The 16,067-nt window shown below is 43.8% G+C and overlaps 1 protein-coding gene across 1 annotated transcript; it reads left to right on the top strand.

Annotated features, from left to right (window-relative positions):
- Positions 1-1,858: 1,858 nt before the first annotated feature.
- LOC138769694 (nicotinamide N-methyltransferase-like) lies at positions 1,859-12,431 on the top strand. The gene is made up of 3 exons (XM_069948309.1): positions 1,859-2,022; positions 10,215-10,422; positions 11,302-12,431. Exons 1-3 carry the CDS (start codon positions 1,869-1,871, stop codon positions 11,735-11,737), a joined length of 798 nt encoding a protein of 265 aa, XP_069804410.1. The 5' UTR covers positions 1,859-1,868; the 3' UTR covers positions 11,738-12,431.
- Positions 12,432-16,067: the final 3,636 nt, after the last annotated feature.

Below are 16,067 nucleotides of genomic sequence, written 5' to 3'. Positions count from 1 at the left end.
TATGCTGAGTTCTATATGGGGCACCATATATCATACGCTGCACACTGCACGCCACTCTGAAAGTTACACATATGCTGCTAGTGCATTTCAATAAATATCAAGGTCGGCCCGCGAGTTTGTCCAAGTTTTTAATTTCGGCCCACTGTCTATTTGAGTTTGACACCCCTGGTCTAGACCATGCTATATCCCTCCAAGTTATCATGTCACTGGTTTTCTCCCTTCTGGCCAAGGCCACAGTATAACCCAGGGGGATATATTCTATACCAGGGGGTGTAAAATAGCCTAGGCCAGAATATATCCCTCCAAATTATCATGTCATTGGTATTCTCACTTCTAGCCCAGACTACAGTATACCCCAGGGCATATATTTGGGGGGGTGTAACAGTCTAGGCCAGACTTTATACCTCCAAGTTAACATGTCACAGGTTTTCTCAGTCCTAGCTCAATTTTTTGAGCAGGAGGAGGTTTTTATGGGCTACCTAAAATTGCATTTTTTGCAGTCTGTTTTTTTTTTTATCCTTTTTTGCAAACAAAAAACAGATTGAAAAACTGATCAAAACGCGGTCAACCACGTTTTTTGTGTATGCTAAAAAAAGGAATGCATTTTTAATCCAATTTTTTTATCCATTTTTTATTATGGAAAAACTAATCAAAACAGAGGCACACAAATGCTTCCTTTTTTTTCCTCATGCATTTTGCAAAAAAACGGATGGGGAAAAAAAAAAAACTTCCCCCTACAAAAAGGTGCATCAATGCTACTGATTTCATGGGGGTATAAAATGGCCTGAGGGGGAATGAATAGGCCTAGGCCAAAAAAAAAAACCCGGTGTATAATCTAGCCTAGGACATTTTAACCTCGGGTATAGTCTGGGCTGGGGGTATACTCTGGTCTGTTAAACCGCGAGGAAAGAGAGGCCCCTTGTGGTTGGAGGCAGATACTGTCCAGCAGGAGCTTATGTGTCCCAGCTGTGTAAGCACACTCCTAGCTATAAGCACTCATGGGGGAGCGAGGGGGTGCAGAGCCTCCAACAGCAGGGGCGGAGCTTCTTGAGACACACCCAGGACATGGCTTTCTCAATATCGGGACAGTCCCGGAAAAAACGCGACTGTTGGCATTTATGGCTTTGTAGGCAGCAGTGCAGCAGAACTGCCTAACAGCATTGTACAGGACAGAACCACTGCTGTGCCCCAAAATCCACTGCAATTCCCACACTGTCAGTTTGAATAGGTTTAAATACTCGCAGCAGAATTTTCATCAGTATCGGAATTCAGTATGTAAACGTTGTCCCCCTAACCTGCTTTACCGGTCCGTGCTCTGGCCTGCTTCTGGAGCTCCATGACATCCCGCTCAGCCAATCAGTGCACTGTCCTGCAACAGCCACTGATTCGCTAAGCTGGACGTCAGGGAGGCGGGAGCCCCAGAGGCAAGCCAGAGCGAGGCGGGTTAAGGGGGAGTGACATGTACATACTCAAAGCGGAATGAAAATATGTACACCCATTGAAACTGACAGTGCCGGAAATTGCAGCGGAATTCCCCTACAAACTTGCAACGTGAAATCCGCTGCGATTCCACAATGTGGGAACCCACCTTTAAAATGTTTCCATCCTTATCACATAGTAGAGCCTATACTCCACTGACAGATAGACAGGATTCTGAAATACTTTCCACATTGTACCTTTAACAATTAACATGATCTATTTGAAGATCATTAACATTCCATGTAAATGTTTTCCAACACATATCCCCATGACTGTCTCATGATGTGATAAGTAATGGTTACTAACACACTGTGCAAACTGATTCCTAGTACTAATATACCTTACTCTCTAGTGTAGAGGTAGTCACTCGGTCTGTGATACAGGACTAGATGATGGATTCCAGTAGCTATAAACGCTATGATGTACACGGCTTTAATCCCAGACAATATCTGGAAAATTACTTGTCAGATAAACCTGACAATGACTTTAAAGATGATGTCTTAAAATTTCCTATTGAAACTCTTGACAACACTTTTAAAGTGGGTATGTACCTTGATTTTTTTACTATTTTTTTTTAAACAATTTTTACTATCTAAGTTTCGATGGTCCAGAACGAAACATTTTATGTTGAAAATATTGTATCCTGAGGCCATTGTAAGTTGAGGGATCACTGTACTACCCTCTGAATAAACTTACAGTGACTGTTGTCAGTCCTGCAGTATGGGTACACCCTGTGTCCACAATGGAGAACCATGTTAATATGATGTTAGGAAGTATATGATTGATGTAACCAGATTGAACCCTTATAGTAGGGATGGTCCGAACCTGCCGAGGTTCGGGTTTCGTACAAACCCGGACTCTCGGCAATGATTCCCGCTGTCTTAAACCTCCGTGGAGAGGGTGGATATAGCGGGAGGACCGCCTGGAAAACCGGGATACAGCCACAGCCATAGGCTGTATCCCAGTTTTCCAGGCGGTCCTCCCGCTTTATCAACCCTCTCCATGGAGGTTTAAGACAGAGGGAATCATTGCCGAGAGTCCGGGTTCGTACGAAACCCGAACCTCGGCAGGTTCGGACTATCCCTACCTTATAGAAGAAGATTAAAGGGGTACTCCCTCCAAAAGCAAAAAAAAATGTAATGCCCCCAAACCTAGCTGGTCTTACTCACCAAGTCCCCCTGAGTATTTTGAGCCGTCTCCCATCTTTCTAGCTGCTGCCGTTCCTGAGTTACAAGTTTTTCTAAAAGATGGTCTATATGCAAGATAGGAAACTACATTTCCCATCATGCAATGCTTCTGCCTGAGGATGGTGAAGTAGCAGAGCTGAGATGGTGAGAAGGTGAAGCAGAGCTGAGATGGTGAGACGGTGTAGAAGAGGTCAGATGGTGAGATGGTGAGACGGTGGGAGGGGGGGGGGCTGTATATAGGGCCACAGCCCGGATCTGCAGGTACTTCTGTGCGGTCATCACCCCCATGTAGAGGAAGCTCCTGTCCCAGGGGAAGTCCTCCTCACTCTCGGCCTCCAGGGCTCCCATATATGGCGGCTGCAGGTCTCTCCAGGTGAGCTTGCTCCTGTCGCCGGGCTGGGGTCCGCAGCCCACGGCCTGTCCTCCCTTGCGCGGGTATCGGTGCAACTCGGCAGCCCGGGGGATGATGAGCCGGGAGGCGAGCAGGAAGCCGAGCACCAGTCCAAGTAGCACGCTGAACCACGAGTGGCGGACCCAGGCTGCCATCCCTGGGGCGGCAGCAGGGTGTCCGTCTCTGTGCAGGACTGCTCCGGCTGCGGTGTGCGCTTGCTCATGTACCTGGCCCGCGCCGCTGTCATCATCTACTTGTCCCCTCCAGCGCCCCGGACGTGGGGCGGCGCCGGTAAACGCCTGAGAGCAGGTGACGCGGGGGGGGGGGATGATGGAGAGCCGCCGGGCCAGCATCGCAAGCCCAGCCGCGGGTGATGGAGGGGGGGAGGGCCTCCGGGCACTGAGGGCGGGTGACGGGGGACCTGGTGTAAGCGCCGCAGGGTGCTGCGGGCGAGCAGCACGAGTGAGCAGCGGTGTTGCCGGTAGGTGACAGGGGTGCCGCGGGTGAGGGGGTCACAGTCAGGGGGTGAGCTCTGTTTCTGCGGGGGAGGGGGGGCACACGGTATCGGTGACTGGGGTGGCTGCTGTTAGAGAGAAAGACAGTGACAACTGCACTGATCACTGTCTCCCTCTCTAACAGCAGCCACCGCCGTCCTCCTTCTCTTCAGATTGGCTGCGATAGAAGCGCTATGGAGAGAAGGAGGACACGTAATGCCGTCTCGGATGGTGCGGGCCAGGAGCAGGGAGCGGTGTCGGAGTGGATTGAGAACTGATGATTCTATGCAATCCGTGGGGTTGAGTGCAACTAGATAACAGCGAAACTGTGCAGAATCCATAATAACTTTATATTGGAAAGATGGAAAGCTACGGGTGGGCAACGTATTGATGCAAAAATAATTTTGGGGGGAATACCCCTTTAAATGGGGTGTTCTTCTTGCATTTTTTTGGGTATTGGATGCTTACATTTAGGGATGAGTGAACTTTTGAAAAGTCCGGTTCGGTTCGATCCGGCGAACTTTCGTGAAGTTCGGATTGGTCCGAACCGAACCGAAAACGAACCTTGCTCTAACGGCTGAATAATTGCAGCTATAATAGTGGGAGTGTGATAGGGTATAGTTTCGTTTAGTTGCAGTTGATATTACAATGAAAAAAGTGGGGGGGGGGGGGGAGTGCAAAAATAATGAGAAAAAAAATTAATTATAGAAAAAATAATAAAATATAGTAAATAAAAGTGCCAAAATAGTGACAAAAAATATTGAAAAAAAAAAAAAGTTTACAAGGAGGATGCGGCAGCACTTGATTGCACCCAGGCCAGTATTGTTGAGAAGAGACAAGCTGAGCAGCAGGAGGAGGCAGCAGTTGATTGATTCCAGTCCAGTATTATTGAGGAGAGGCTACTTGAGGAGGAGGCAGCAGTTGATCGATTCCAGGCCAGTATTAATGAGGAGAGGCTACTTGAGGAGGAGGCAGCAGTTGATTGATTCCAGGCCAGTATAATTAAAAACAGACTACTTGAGCAGCAGTAGGAGGAGGCAGCAGTTGATTGATTCAAGGCCAGTATAATTAAAAACAGACTACTTGAAGAGCAGGAGGAGGCAGCAGTTGATCAATTCCAGGCCAGTATTATTGTGGAGAGGCTACTTAAGGAGAAGGAGGCAGCAGTTGATCGATTCCAGGCCAGTTTTAATGAGGAGAGGCTACTTGAGGAGGAGGCAGCAGTTGATTGATTCCAGGCCAGTATAATTAAAAACAGACTACTTGAAGAGCAGGAGGAGGAAGCAGTTGATTATTAAAAACAGACTACTTCAGGAGCAGGAGGAGGCAGCAGTTGATCGATTCCAGGCCAGTATTATTGAGGAGATTCGACTTGAGGAGGAGGAGGAGGCAGCAGTTGATTGATTCCAGGCCAGTATTATTAAAAACAGACTACTTCAGAAGCAGGAGGCAGCAGTTGATCGATTCCAGGCCAGTATTATTGAGGAGAGGCTACTTGAGGAGGAGGAGGAGGAGGAGGAGGCAGCAGTATATCGATTCCAGACCAGTATTATTGAGGAGATTTGACTTGAGGAGGAGGAGGAGGCAGCAGCAGTTGATTGATTCCAGGCCAGTATTATTTAGGAGAGGCTACTTGAGGAGGAGGCAGCAGTTGATCGATTCCAGGCCAGTATTATTAAAAACAGACTACTTTAGGAGCAGGAGGCAGCAGTTGATTGATTCCAGGCCAGTATTATTGAGGAGAGGCTACTTGAGGAGGAGGAGGAGGAGGAGGCAGCAGTTTATCGATTCCAGGCTAGTATTATTGAGGAGATTCGAATTGAGGAGGAGGAGGAGGCAGCAGTTGATTGATTCCAGGCCAGTATTATTAAAAACAGACTACTTCAGGAGCAGGAGGCAGCAGTTGATCGATTCCAGGCCAGTATTATTGAGGAGAGGCTACTTGAGGAGGAGGAGGAGGCAGCAGTTTATGGATTCCAGGCCAGTATTATTGAGGAGAGGCTACTTGAGGAGGAGGCAGCAGTTGATTGATTCCAGGTCAGTATAATTAAAAATAGACTACTTGAGCAGCAGGAGGAGGCAGCAGTTGAATGATTTCAGGCCAGTATAATTAAAAACAGACTACTTGAACAGCAGGAGGAGGCAGCAGTTGATCGATTCCAGGCCAGTATAATGAAAAACAGACTACTTGAAGAGCAGGAGGAGGCAGCAGTTGATTGATTCCAGAACAGTATTATCGAGGAGAGGCTACTTGAGGAGGAGGCAACAGTTTATAGATTCCAGGCCAGTATTATTGGGGAGAGGCTACTTGAGGAGGAGGAGGAGGCAGCAGTTGATCGATTCCAGGCCACTATTATCGAGGAGAGGCTACTTGAGGAGCAGGAGGAGGCAGCAGTTTATTGATTCCAGGCCAGTATTATCAAGGAGAGGCTAATTGAGGAGGATGAGGCAGCAGTTGATCGATTTCAGGCCAGTATAATTAAAAACAGACTATTTGAAGAGCAGGAGGAGACAGCAGTTGATTGATTCCAGGCCAGTGTTATCAAGGAGAGGCTAATTGAGGAGGATGAGGCAGCAGTTGATTGATTCCAGGCCAGTATTATTAAAAACAGACTACTTTAGGAGCAGGAGGCAGCAGTTGATTGATTCCAGGCCAGTATTATTGAGGAGAGGCTACTTGAGGAGGAGGAGGAGGAGGCAGCAGTTTATTGATTCCAGGCCAGTATTATTGAGGAGATTCGACTTAAGGAGGAGGAGGCAGCAGTTGATTGATTTCAGGCCAGTATTATTGAGGAGAGGCTACTTGAGGAGGAGGCAGCAGTTGATCGATTCCAGGCCAGTATTATTAAAAACAGACTACTTCAGAAGCAGGAGGCAGCAGTTGATCGATTCCAGGCCAGTATTATTGAGGAGAGGCTACTTGAGGAGGAGGAGGAGGCAGCAGTATATCGATTCCAGGCCAGTATTTTTGAGGAGATTTGACTTGCGGAGGAGTAGGAGGCAGCAGCAGTTGATTGATTCCAGGCCAGTATTATTTAGGAGAGGCTACTTGAGGAGGAGGCAGCAGTTGATCGATTCCAGGCCAGTGTTATTAAAAACGGACTACTTCAGGAGCATGAGGCAGCAGTTGATCGATTCCAGGCCACTATTATTGAGGAGAGGCTATTTTAGGAGGAGGAGGAGGCAGCAGTTTATCGATTCCAGGCCAGTATTGTTGAGGAGATTCGACTTGAGGAGGAGGAGGAGGCAGCAGTTGATTGATTCCAGGCCAGTATTATTAAAAACAGACTACTTCAGGAGCAGGAGGCAGCAGTTGATCGATTCCAGGCCAGTATTATTGAGGAGAGGCTACTTGAGGAGGAGGAGGAGGCAGCAGTTGATTGATTCCAGGCCAGTATTATTAAAAACAGACTACTTCAGGAGCAGGAGGCAGCAGTTGATCGATTCCAGGCCAGTATTATTTAGGAGAGGCTACTTGAGGAGGAGGCAGCAGTTGATTGATTCCAGGTCAGTATAATTAAAAACAGACTACTTGAGCAGCAGGAGGAGGCAGCAGTTGATCGATTCCAGGCCAGTATAATGAAAAACAGACTACTTGAAGAGCAGGAGGAGGCAGCAGTTGATTGATTCCAGGACAGTATTATCGAGGAGAGGCTACTTGAGGAGGAGGCAACAGTTTATCGATTCCAGGCCAGTATTATTGGGGAGAGGCTACTTGAGGAGGAGGAGGAGGCAGCAGTTGATCGATTCCAGGCCAGTATTATCGAGGAGAGGCTACTTGAGGAGGAGGAGGCAGCAGTTTATTGATTCCAGGCCAGTATTATCGAGGAGAGGCTAATTCAGGAGGATGAGGCAGCAGTTGATCGATTTCAGGCCAGTATAATTAAAAACAGACTACTTGAAGAGCAGGAGGAGACAGCAGTTGATTGATTCCAGGCCAGTGTTATCGAGGAGAGGCTAATTGAGGAGGATGAGGCAGTAGTTGATCGATTTCAGGCCAGTATAATTAAAAACAGACTACTTGAAAAGCAGGAGGAGGCAGCAGTTGATTGATTCCAGGCCAGTACTATCGAGGAGAGGCTAATTGAGGAGGATGAGGCAGCAGTTGATCGATTTCAGGCCAGTATAATTAAAAACAGACTACTTGAAGAGCAGGAGGAGGCAGCAGTTGATTGATTTCAGGCCAGTATTATCGAGGAGAGGCTACTTGAGGAGGATGAGGCAGCAGTTGATTGATTCAAGGCCAGTATTATCGAGGAAAGGGCTACTTGAGGAGGAGGCAGAAGTTGATCGATTCCAGGCCAGTAAGGCTACTTGAGGAGAAGGAGGAGGCAGCAGATGATCGATTCCAGGCCAGTATTATCGAGGAGAGGCTACTTCAGGAGGAGAAAGCAGCAGTTGATCGATTCCAGGCCAGTATTATCGAGGAGAGGCTACTTCAGGAGAAGGAGGAGGCAGCAGTTGATTGATTCAATGTCAGTATTATTAAAACAGACCAGTTGAGGAGCAGAAGAAGGCAGCAGTTGATGGCTCTCAGGCCAGTATTGTTAAAAACAGACAAGTTGAGAAGGCAGCTTCCGCAGCTCTTGATTCCACCCAGTATGTTTCCAAACAGACAATTGACGGTGGAGGCATTAGTAGGAGTAGTATTCTTTTGGACCCAGAAGGACCTAGTACAGACAACTGAAGTTTGAAGCTAAGGATATGCACGTTTGTAAAAAATTATTCTTTAAACATGACAACATGTTGATGTAGAGTTCAGCACAGGACAGTCAACGTTAAAAAAAAAAACCCTCTAACATTACACCTAGTCTAGCAGGATACGGATACGGTAAAATAGACAGAGAACCTCACCCACAGAATCCATGAGGTGAAGAAAGGACATTTAAAAAGGCACAGATTCAAGAAGGCTTTACCCCAGTTCCATTATCCAAAAATATGTGTCCAATTTTCATGAAATTGACACCTCACTGGCACTTGCTTTACAAATTGACGCAACTACTCTGGTGTCACACCTGTTAAATCTGGACCTATGGCTGTTGGCGATACACACACATATATATATATATATATATATATATATATATATATATATATATATTTATTTTATTTTATTTTTATTTATTTTCTTAACACCAGTTTGGTGTCCTAACCGATTGTGGCGTCCAATCCAATAGATGTATGCTTTTGTGGTTTTTTAAGTGCTGTCACTGGGTCAAGTAAGGGTACAGAAAGTTATTGATTGCCTGGACTTATCTTTTAAAGTGGGTAGGGGAAAAACTCCTGATGGGGTATGGGAGTGACCTCCCACCCTCGCTTTTGTCACTCCCAAAAAACCTCACCCTATGGGTACCTTCACATGTGGCTGCGGGTCTGCTGAGTAAAATCCACAGGGCATTTTTATACCGTTCACCAAATGGCATTCAGTACTAAGGTGCCGGCCGGACATACGCAGTTCTAGTACTGAAGGTGGCATAAAATCAGCCAACGATGCGCTGTGGATTTTAGCCAGCAGGGAACCACAAAAAAGCCTCCCATTGTAAAGGCCCCCGTAATAAGGCAAGTTAAGCTGCCTTTCAGCAACTGTTTGTTGCTGTAACTAACTGTGGTGGTTTTTTATATCACAGTTGAAGGACAGCAGCCTGAGTGATATATACACCATAGACAGCCTTATTCCACGCGTGACTGCATGAGAGGCGTGAAATAATTTGCACACAGAAGAACCCCATCGGGATTTGCGGTGCAAGATTTCACTACTCTCATGATATCCACAAAATACCTCAAGAACAGTTAGTACCCGCTCACAAAACGGTGAGTAGTGTTCCTTGGCACGGGTGCCAGGGATAGACCCCCACGGCTATAGCTCACAAAAGGTGAAATCCACACTTTTTGAAGCATAGTCGTGGGGATTATTTTAGGGTTGCTACTATTCTTGGGGTATGGGTTGGACGGTGCACTGGTGTGAGGCATTAATCTGGTGTGGAGATGTTAAATGGCCAACACACCATGGGCATCAAATTTGGAAATGGGGATCTGTTTTTTCAAATGTATCCGAATTAAGTTGCAAATTTTTAAGGTGATTTTTTTAAAAAAATTTGGGGTCTAAGGGGGGAACATTACTTAATAAGTTAAATTACGGATTTTTACGTTGGGCACATATTTAGGATATTAGGTCACTTTCTTGGACACACGGATTGCCATGCAAGACGGGTGACTGATGACTTAGTCATTCACATCAGGCAGGGGGGTGGTCTAATCCGATTTTCCCTCTCTGCCTAACGTACACCTCCTCTCTCTGCAGTCTAGACACACAATGAGAAAGAGCATGAATGCTCAGGCACTTCCTGTTCCTGTAGTGACGTCACACACCTTGATATTCACATAATAACAGGATAAAAGGGATTATAGGAGTAATAATTCCTATAATAAGTAATACAGTTTGGCTTCGCTGTTGCGATTTTAACGAACTTCGTAACAAACTTTTTGAAAGTTCGGTTCGGTACCGAACCGAATTTTTTGCAAAGTTCGTAACAAATCTGGTTCGCTCATCCCTACTCACATTATATGTTAATAAGAACAGAGACATGTCATTTTTTATATACAGTATCAATAAGGGTTTAACATATTAGATGTTTCAACATTCAAATTTTTTATTTCCCGCAGGTCATATTAAAGGAGACGTTCTGATTGACCTCAGTGCTAGTTCTTTTGTTCATCATCTCTATGCAGCCTGCGAGTTTTTCAAACACATCATAGTGCTGAAGATCAGTGACAGATGCATCCTGGAGCTGAAGAGATGGCTGGACTCACGGACAGGAGCCTTTAACTGGGGACATGCTATAAAATTTCATGCCGAGATAGGAGGAAACAGGTGAAATATTTCTCTAAATTTGGGAGGATACGCTCTGCCATTGGTGCTACTGTGCAGGAGATGTGAAGTGGTCTACTGCAGATTTGTCGGTGTACTCCTCTTAACTAAATCCCCATCCCTTTGTTCACCTGGATTTATTGGGAGACAAGCTTTCAGATTATATAGATCTTCACTATGGTAAATTGGGTGTAGGAGAAGGCCAAGCCCCCTCAGTACCATGATGCCACCCGCTCATGAGGTGTACAGGAGTTGCGCACTGGTAAAAGGTAAACATTTTGCCCGAATTACCCAGTTTGAGCAAATCATTTTACATTTTTTTTTATTCTGAGCTCACTCTCAAGAGTAAAAAAAAAAATCCCCCTACAATAATAATAAGGCCATATACCCTCTACACACCATAAATTTCTAATTCTAGTCTAATTAAGATTTTCACTGCATAACCGTGCTTGTTAAACTGGTTAAGTTTAAATCCAGTACAGCCAGTATAGTGTCCCTTCTTATTTCACTTTTCCTAAGCCAGGTTAAAGTAAATGTACCATTAGGGAATCACCCAACTGGTGCTGGCACTGGAATTCCTAATGGTACATACGCTTTAACGTACAGTATGAAAAGTTACATAATGAAAACATTACAAAAAGTGATATAAAGAAGAGTACATCAAATTGGATGATATGTCTTCATGTCTTTCTTGGAGGTCTGCTACGTTGGCTCTTTGGATAAGGTCAGGTGTGATCCCCTGTTTTTAAATCCTATTTTGGTTAAATTCAGGTCTTTCTACCACCACTGGCAGCCAATAATCCAAAGATAACTACCGAGCTTTCATGTCACTGTTCTTTTATTGACTAAAGGGACTTATTTAACTTTTCCTTTTTCTTTTAGTGATGAGTTAGTGGACAAAGAGCGAAAAGTGAGATCAGCAGCTCAACATGTGGTGCTATGTGACCTCGAGAAGGAAAATATGACGCATCCGATAGTCTTACCACCAGCCGATTGTATCATCAGTTGTGTGCTCCTAGAGGCTATCAGCAAAGACCAAGATGATTACATCAGATATCTCAGGAAGATCTTAGGGTTGCTGAAACCTGGAGGTTACTTTATATTAATTGGGGCTTTAGATATAACATATTACACAGTCGGGAATGACAGGCTCCATGCTTTAACTTATGATGAGGAATTTGTCAAGAAAGCTCTAGTCGGAGAAGGATTTGTTATTGATGACTGTAAAGTTAAGAAGAGAACGACTATGAGTCACCATACTGACTTTAAGGCCCTGATATTCATTGCAGCTCACAGGGAGAAGTGTAGGTCTGAGTAGAACCTTACATATAAAGTCTACATGTCAAGAGCATATAAGTAAAAACTTTAAACAGGATATAATATTCTTATATAACTTTCTTTATGATCGAAATTAGGTAAAATAATTACAGCATAGAGAAACCTGATTATTTGCCTAAAAGGATTTCTTAGTTTAGACGACACATTTTCATACACATTATAATGAATAGTGAGGGAGTTCCATGTCCATGATGCTCATCTCTTGGCCAAAATGGAGAGGAGTTACAGACAGTGTCTCTTGTTCTGGAGGTCCTGCCCTGCCCTACATTACACAAATAATCCACCTACATGAATGGCCACCATATTATTTTTGATTTCTCCTTTGCGCTAAATGGAAAATGCTAATTGGTTTCACTACAGATTACAGTTTGTTCCTTTGGGCCCATCTGGAGATGGTAAAAACTGGTAAACAGTTACTGTGGAGAGGAGACCAGATCAGTAATAACGTCTACTAATGTGTCCCAATACTTATATATTATAGTATATATCATCATTATTGAGCATTTATAATGCTATTAGTTGCTTTGATTTCGTAATAATTCAATCAAGTTGGAACAATTTTATTTTAATGATTACAACATATATCTTAATTTTACGGTGGAAATACCTGTGAGACAATGTAATGGCATGTACCAGTGATACAAAATAAACTATTGTAATGTTTATTTTTTTAATTATTATTTTATTTTACTCTCACATAATTGTCTATGATCTGATTTGTTCCTTATCAATTCTCTAATCTTACTACCTACTGTAACTCTGGGGAACTATACATTTACTAGGAAAGCACACTATGCCTGACCCAGTGGTATGGCTTAGGGCCCTATTCCACAGGACGATTATCGTTCAGATTATCATTAAGTCGTTCGAATCTAAGCGATAATTGTTCGGTTGAATAGCAGTTAACGATTAACGACCGAACGAGAAATCGTTGATCGTTTAATATGACCTGGACCTATTTTTATCGTTGCTTGTACGCAAATCGTTCGCATTGAATAAGACATCGTTCGGTTATTCGTAGTAGTGACGAACGCAATAGCGACGACAAGATGACCGCAAGAACGATCATAAGTAACGATTATTGGTCCATGTAAATGGGTGAACAATTTCAGGTCTTTCGCAATAGCGGCCGTTTGGATCTTTTATCGTTAACTATTATGCGAAGGATAATCGTCCCGTGGAACAGAGCTCTTGCTTACAGTGTATGTTTCACAGCAGGGAACAGGAAAAATCATTGCTGTTACAATCTAACCAAAACAAATCCCCCAAAAATGTGACTTAGGCTATGTTCACACATAGGGGGAGATTTCTCAAACTGGTGTAAAGTAAAATTGTCTTAGTTGCCCCTAGCAACCAATCCACTTTTCATTCCTCACAGATTATTTGGAAAATGAAAGGTGGAATCTGATTGGTTGCAAAGACAACTAAGACAATTCAGTTACATTTCAGTTTTTTGCGGCACCGCTAGTGATCCCGGACGGAGCGTACACTATGTGGATACGCTCTGGCCGGGATTCCCGATAACAGTACTGCACATAGATTGTGTATTACTCACGGCCATTGTTGCACATCGGCAATAACGGCCGTGAAAAATACACAACTTACATAGCCTAAGAATTAATTCACCCATCCTTATAGATAAGTCAATCGAATAGCCTTAGTGCAGCCATCAAGATGTAGTAATTAATTTTTATGTAATTGTTCAGATTCTGATCTTTTTATGTTTTGTTGTATAGACTATATCTCTTCAGGTAAGCCCTAACACGGGTCATTTCAGACCTTTAACACCATCACCAGGTCAAAGAAGGCTTCTCTCTTATTGTAGGAGATTGTAATATACTTTGCTGTGATCCTCGTGATCAGTCAGTTTCCTGAAGATGACTTCATTAAATAAAATAAATGATTCATTCCTATTGACAAAGCAATAACAAAGAATCAGTTGATCACATGATATAGCTTCACCCATTTCTAATATTTACTACTTGAGATATTCTATATTTATTTATTCATTATTATTATATATTCAATAGAAAAAAATATTCCTACACTGCTTAAAAGCGGGCCCATTTCCTTAGTTCCCATCATTTCTGACAACCATATATGCTTTAGACAGGGGAAAACTCAAAACTACACCCACCAGTAATTCTTACTGCGTGTGTGTGACATGGTTAAGCCCATCCTGTTTCAAAGGATGGACTTGTAGACTCATCAGGTTAATGCACCAAGTGCCAAAAATTTTAAGGAAGGAGGCAATCCCATTTACCCTCCATTGAACATAAAGGAGGGCCTCATGCCCACACTGTAAAGCTTTTTCACGAGAGCCTTGTGACAACCCCATAATTTTTTTTTTACCAAAACCCTTTAATGAACTTCCTCCTAATTGTGGGGGCGAGAGCCTGTTGTAACCCTCTTAAAAAATTGTGGGCGAGAGCCTGGCGTGACACACAAACTTGTTTGCACTTTGGCACTTTTATCAAAACAATGCCACGCGGCAGAAGACCTTCCCCTCCGTGAGTAGGTGCCCAGGGAACACTAATAAAACCCAACTAATATAATTATTAGGCAATGGTCACACTACGTAAAAGTACGGCCATTGTTGCCATCGGCAACAATGGCCGTACTTTGTTCAGGGTGGAACACTGCCTATTCCTGTATGGGATCCCAGCCGGAGCGTATACACATTGTATGTGCTCTGCTCAGGATCCCGTGCGGCGCTGCAAAGAACTGACATGTTAGTTTTCTGTGGCCGCAATTCATTGAATTGCGGCCGCAGAAAGCCCTGTCAGTTTACACAATGAAGCGAACGTCTGCTTGCTTTATTGTGTGCTATGGGAAGTTCTGATGCGGCAGCGCGCTGATGCGCCCACACCAGAACACTGCGGCCGGAAAAATCATCCGCCCGGTACTTAAGTACCGTCCGGGATGATCTTTGCAGGGACCGGCCGTTCCATGTCCCGGCCAGGTCACGGAACGGCTGGTCTCTTACGTAGTGGGAACATAGCCTTAAACTGGATCTGTTCTTAGACTTCAATGCATTTATTCAGAAACTCACCATCAAATGTCATTTCCATTAAGAGGAAGTGGAAATTTTACCCGCGAAACAATCTGTAGCCATGTGCACAGCATCCTACCTGTCTCTCCCTGCCCCATTACCGTTTACCTGGAAGATGCTATAATAAAATCTGCAAGATATGAATTTTGATGCTGCTTCTACAATTTTCCACTTTTTTCCCCAATGACTTTTTGGGATTTTTGAATAGACTGTTTTCCTAATGCTGAGCACCACAATCAATTTTGTTGCATTAAACAACATACTCAATGCTCCCTGTTATTGGCTGCACAGATAAGGCTTATACACAGTAATATTGCACCCCCACAATGACCCATTTTCAATTCTGTGTTGTTCATTTCTTTTGAATTCTATTTTTGTTAAAGAGTCACTGTCGTATTTTTTTTTTTTTTTTTTGCAGAAATCAATAGTCCAGGCGATTTTAAGAAACTTTGTAATTGGGTTTATTAGCCAAATATGCCATTATCTGCATGTAAAAAGCCTTTTCCCAGGTCCCCCCCTCCCTCCTCTTTTTCATCCACTGCAAAAAATCTGAAAATTGTGACTTGTTGCATGAGCCGTACTCTGTCTGCTCTAGGGAGAGGGGAGGGGGGAGGAGGAAGGAGGGAGTTAGCCGGCAGCAGAAAGCAGATAACAGAGGATTACAGGCTAGGTGACAGCTGTAATCAGAGCTCAGAGAGGTCAGTGGTGACTGTCCCAGGAGATAACGGGTGAGGTATTTGTAGATTAACTCTTTGTTGTCCTGTTTTGGTCTTTTCTTTAGCTCTCTCCATAGGAGAACAATGAAGACAGGGGGGAGAGCTTCAAACTGCTTTTTCATGATAAAAATGCATTTTTTGGCTAATAAACCTAATTACAAAGTTTCTTAAAATTGCCTGGACTATTGATTTCTGCAAAAAAATTCACGACAGTGACACTTTAAATTCAAGTCTTTCAATCACTACTATGTTTATGCTAAAAGAATTGGAGTCTTTTGTGCTGCAGGTGCTTAAAGTGCTTGTTTATTTTACAAAGATTCATTTAGCTTCACAGACAAGGGATGAGCGAACTGTACCGTAACGAACCAGATTCGTTACGAACTTTGCAAAAAGTTTGGTTCCTCACTGAACCGAACTTTGAGAACGTTGGTAAGGAATCTGGTTAAAATAACAATAACAAATAAAATCAAAGACATCCAAGACATCTTTAGAAAGTGATGCAAGCACCTCTTGAATGCATCTGGAAAAGCAGGGAAACAGTA

This window comes from Dendropsophus ebraccatus, chromosome 12, assembly GCF_027789765.1.
Source record: "Dendropsophus ebraccatus isolate aDenEbr1 chromosome 12, aDenEbr1.pat, whole genome shotgun sequence".
Taxonomy (NCBI): domain Eukaryota; kingdom Metazoa; phylum Chordata; class Amphibia; order Anura; family Hylidae; genus Dendropsophus; species Dendropsophus ebraccatus.
Note: the sequence above shows the minus strand (reverse complement) of the source record. Positions and strands in the feature narration are given on the sequence as shown.

Excerpts from the sequence above, each read along its gene's own strand:
- LOC138769694 (XM_069948309.1), top strand. The coding sequence starts at position 1,869 with ATGATGGATTCCAGTAGCTATAAACGCTATGATGTACACGGCTTTAAT. Across the intron at positions 2,023-10,214 it reads TGACAACACTTTTAAAGTGG|GTCATATTAAAGGAGACGTT; the intron begins GTATGTACCTTG and ends TATTTCCCGCAG. Across the intron at positions 10,423-11,301 it reads GCCGAGATAGGAGGAAACAG|TGATGAGTTAGTGGACAAAG; the intron begins GTGAAATATTTC and ends TTTTTCTTTTAG.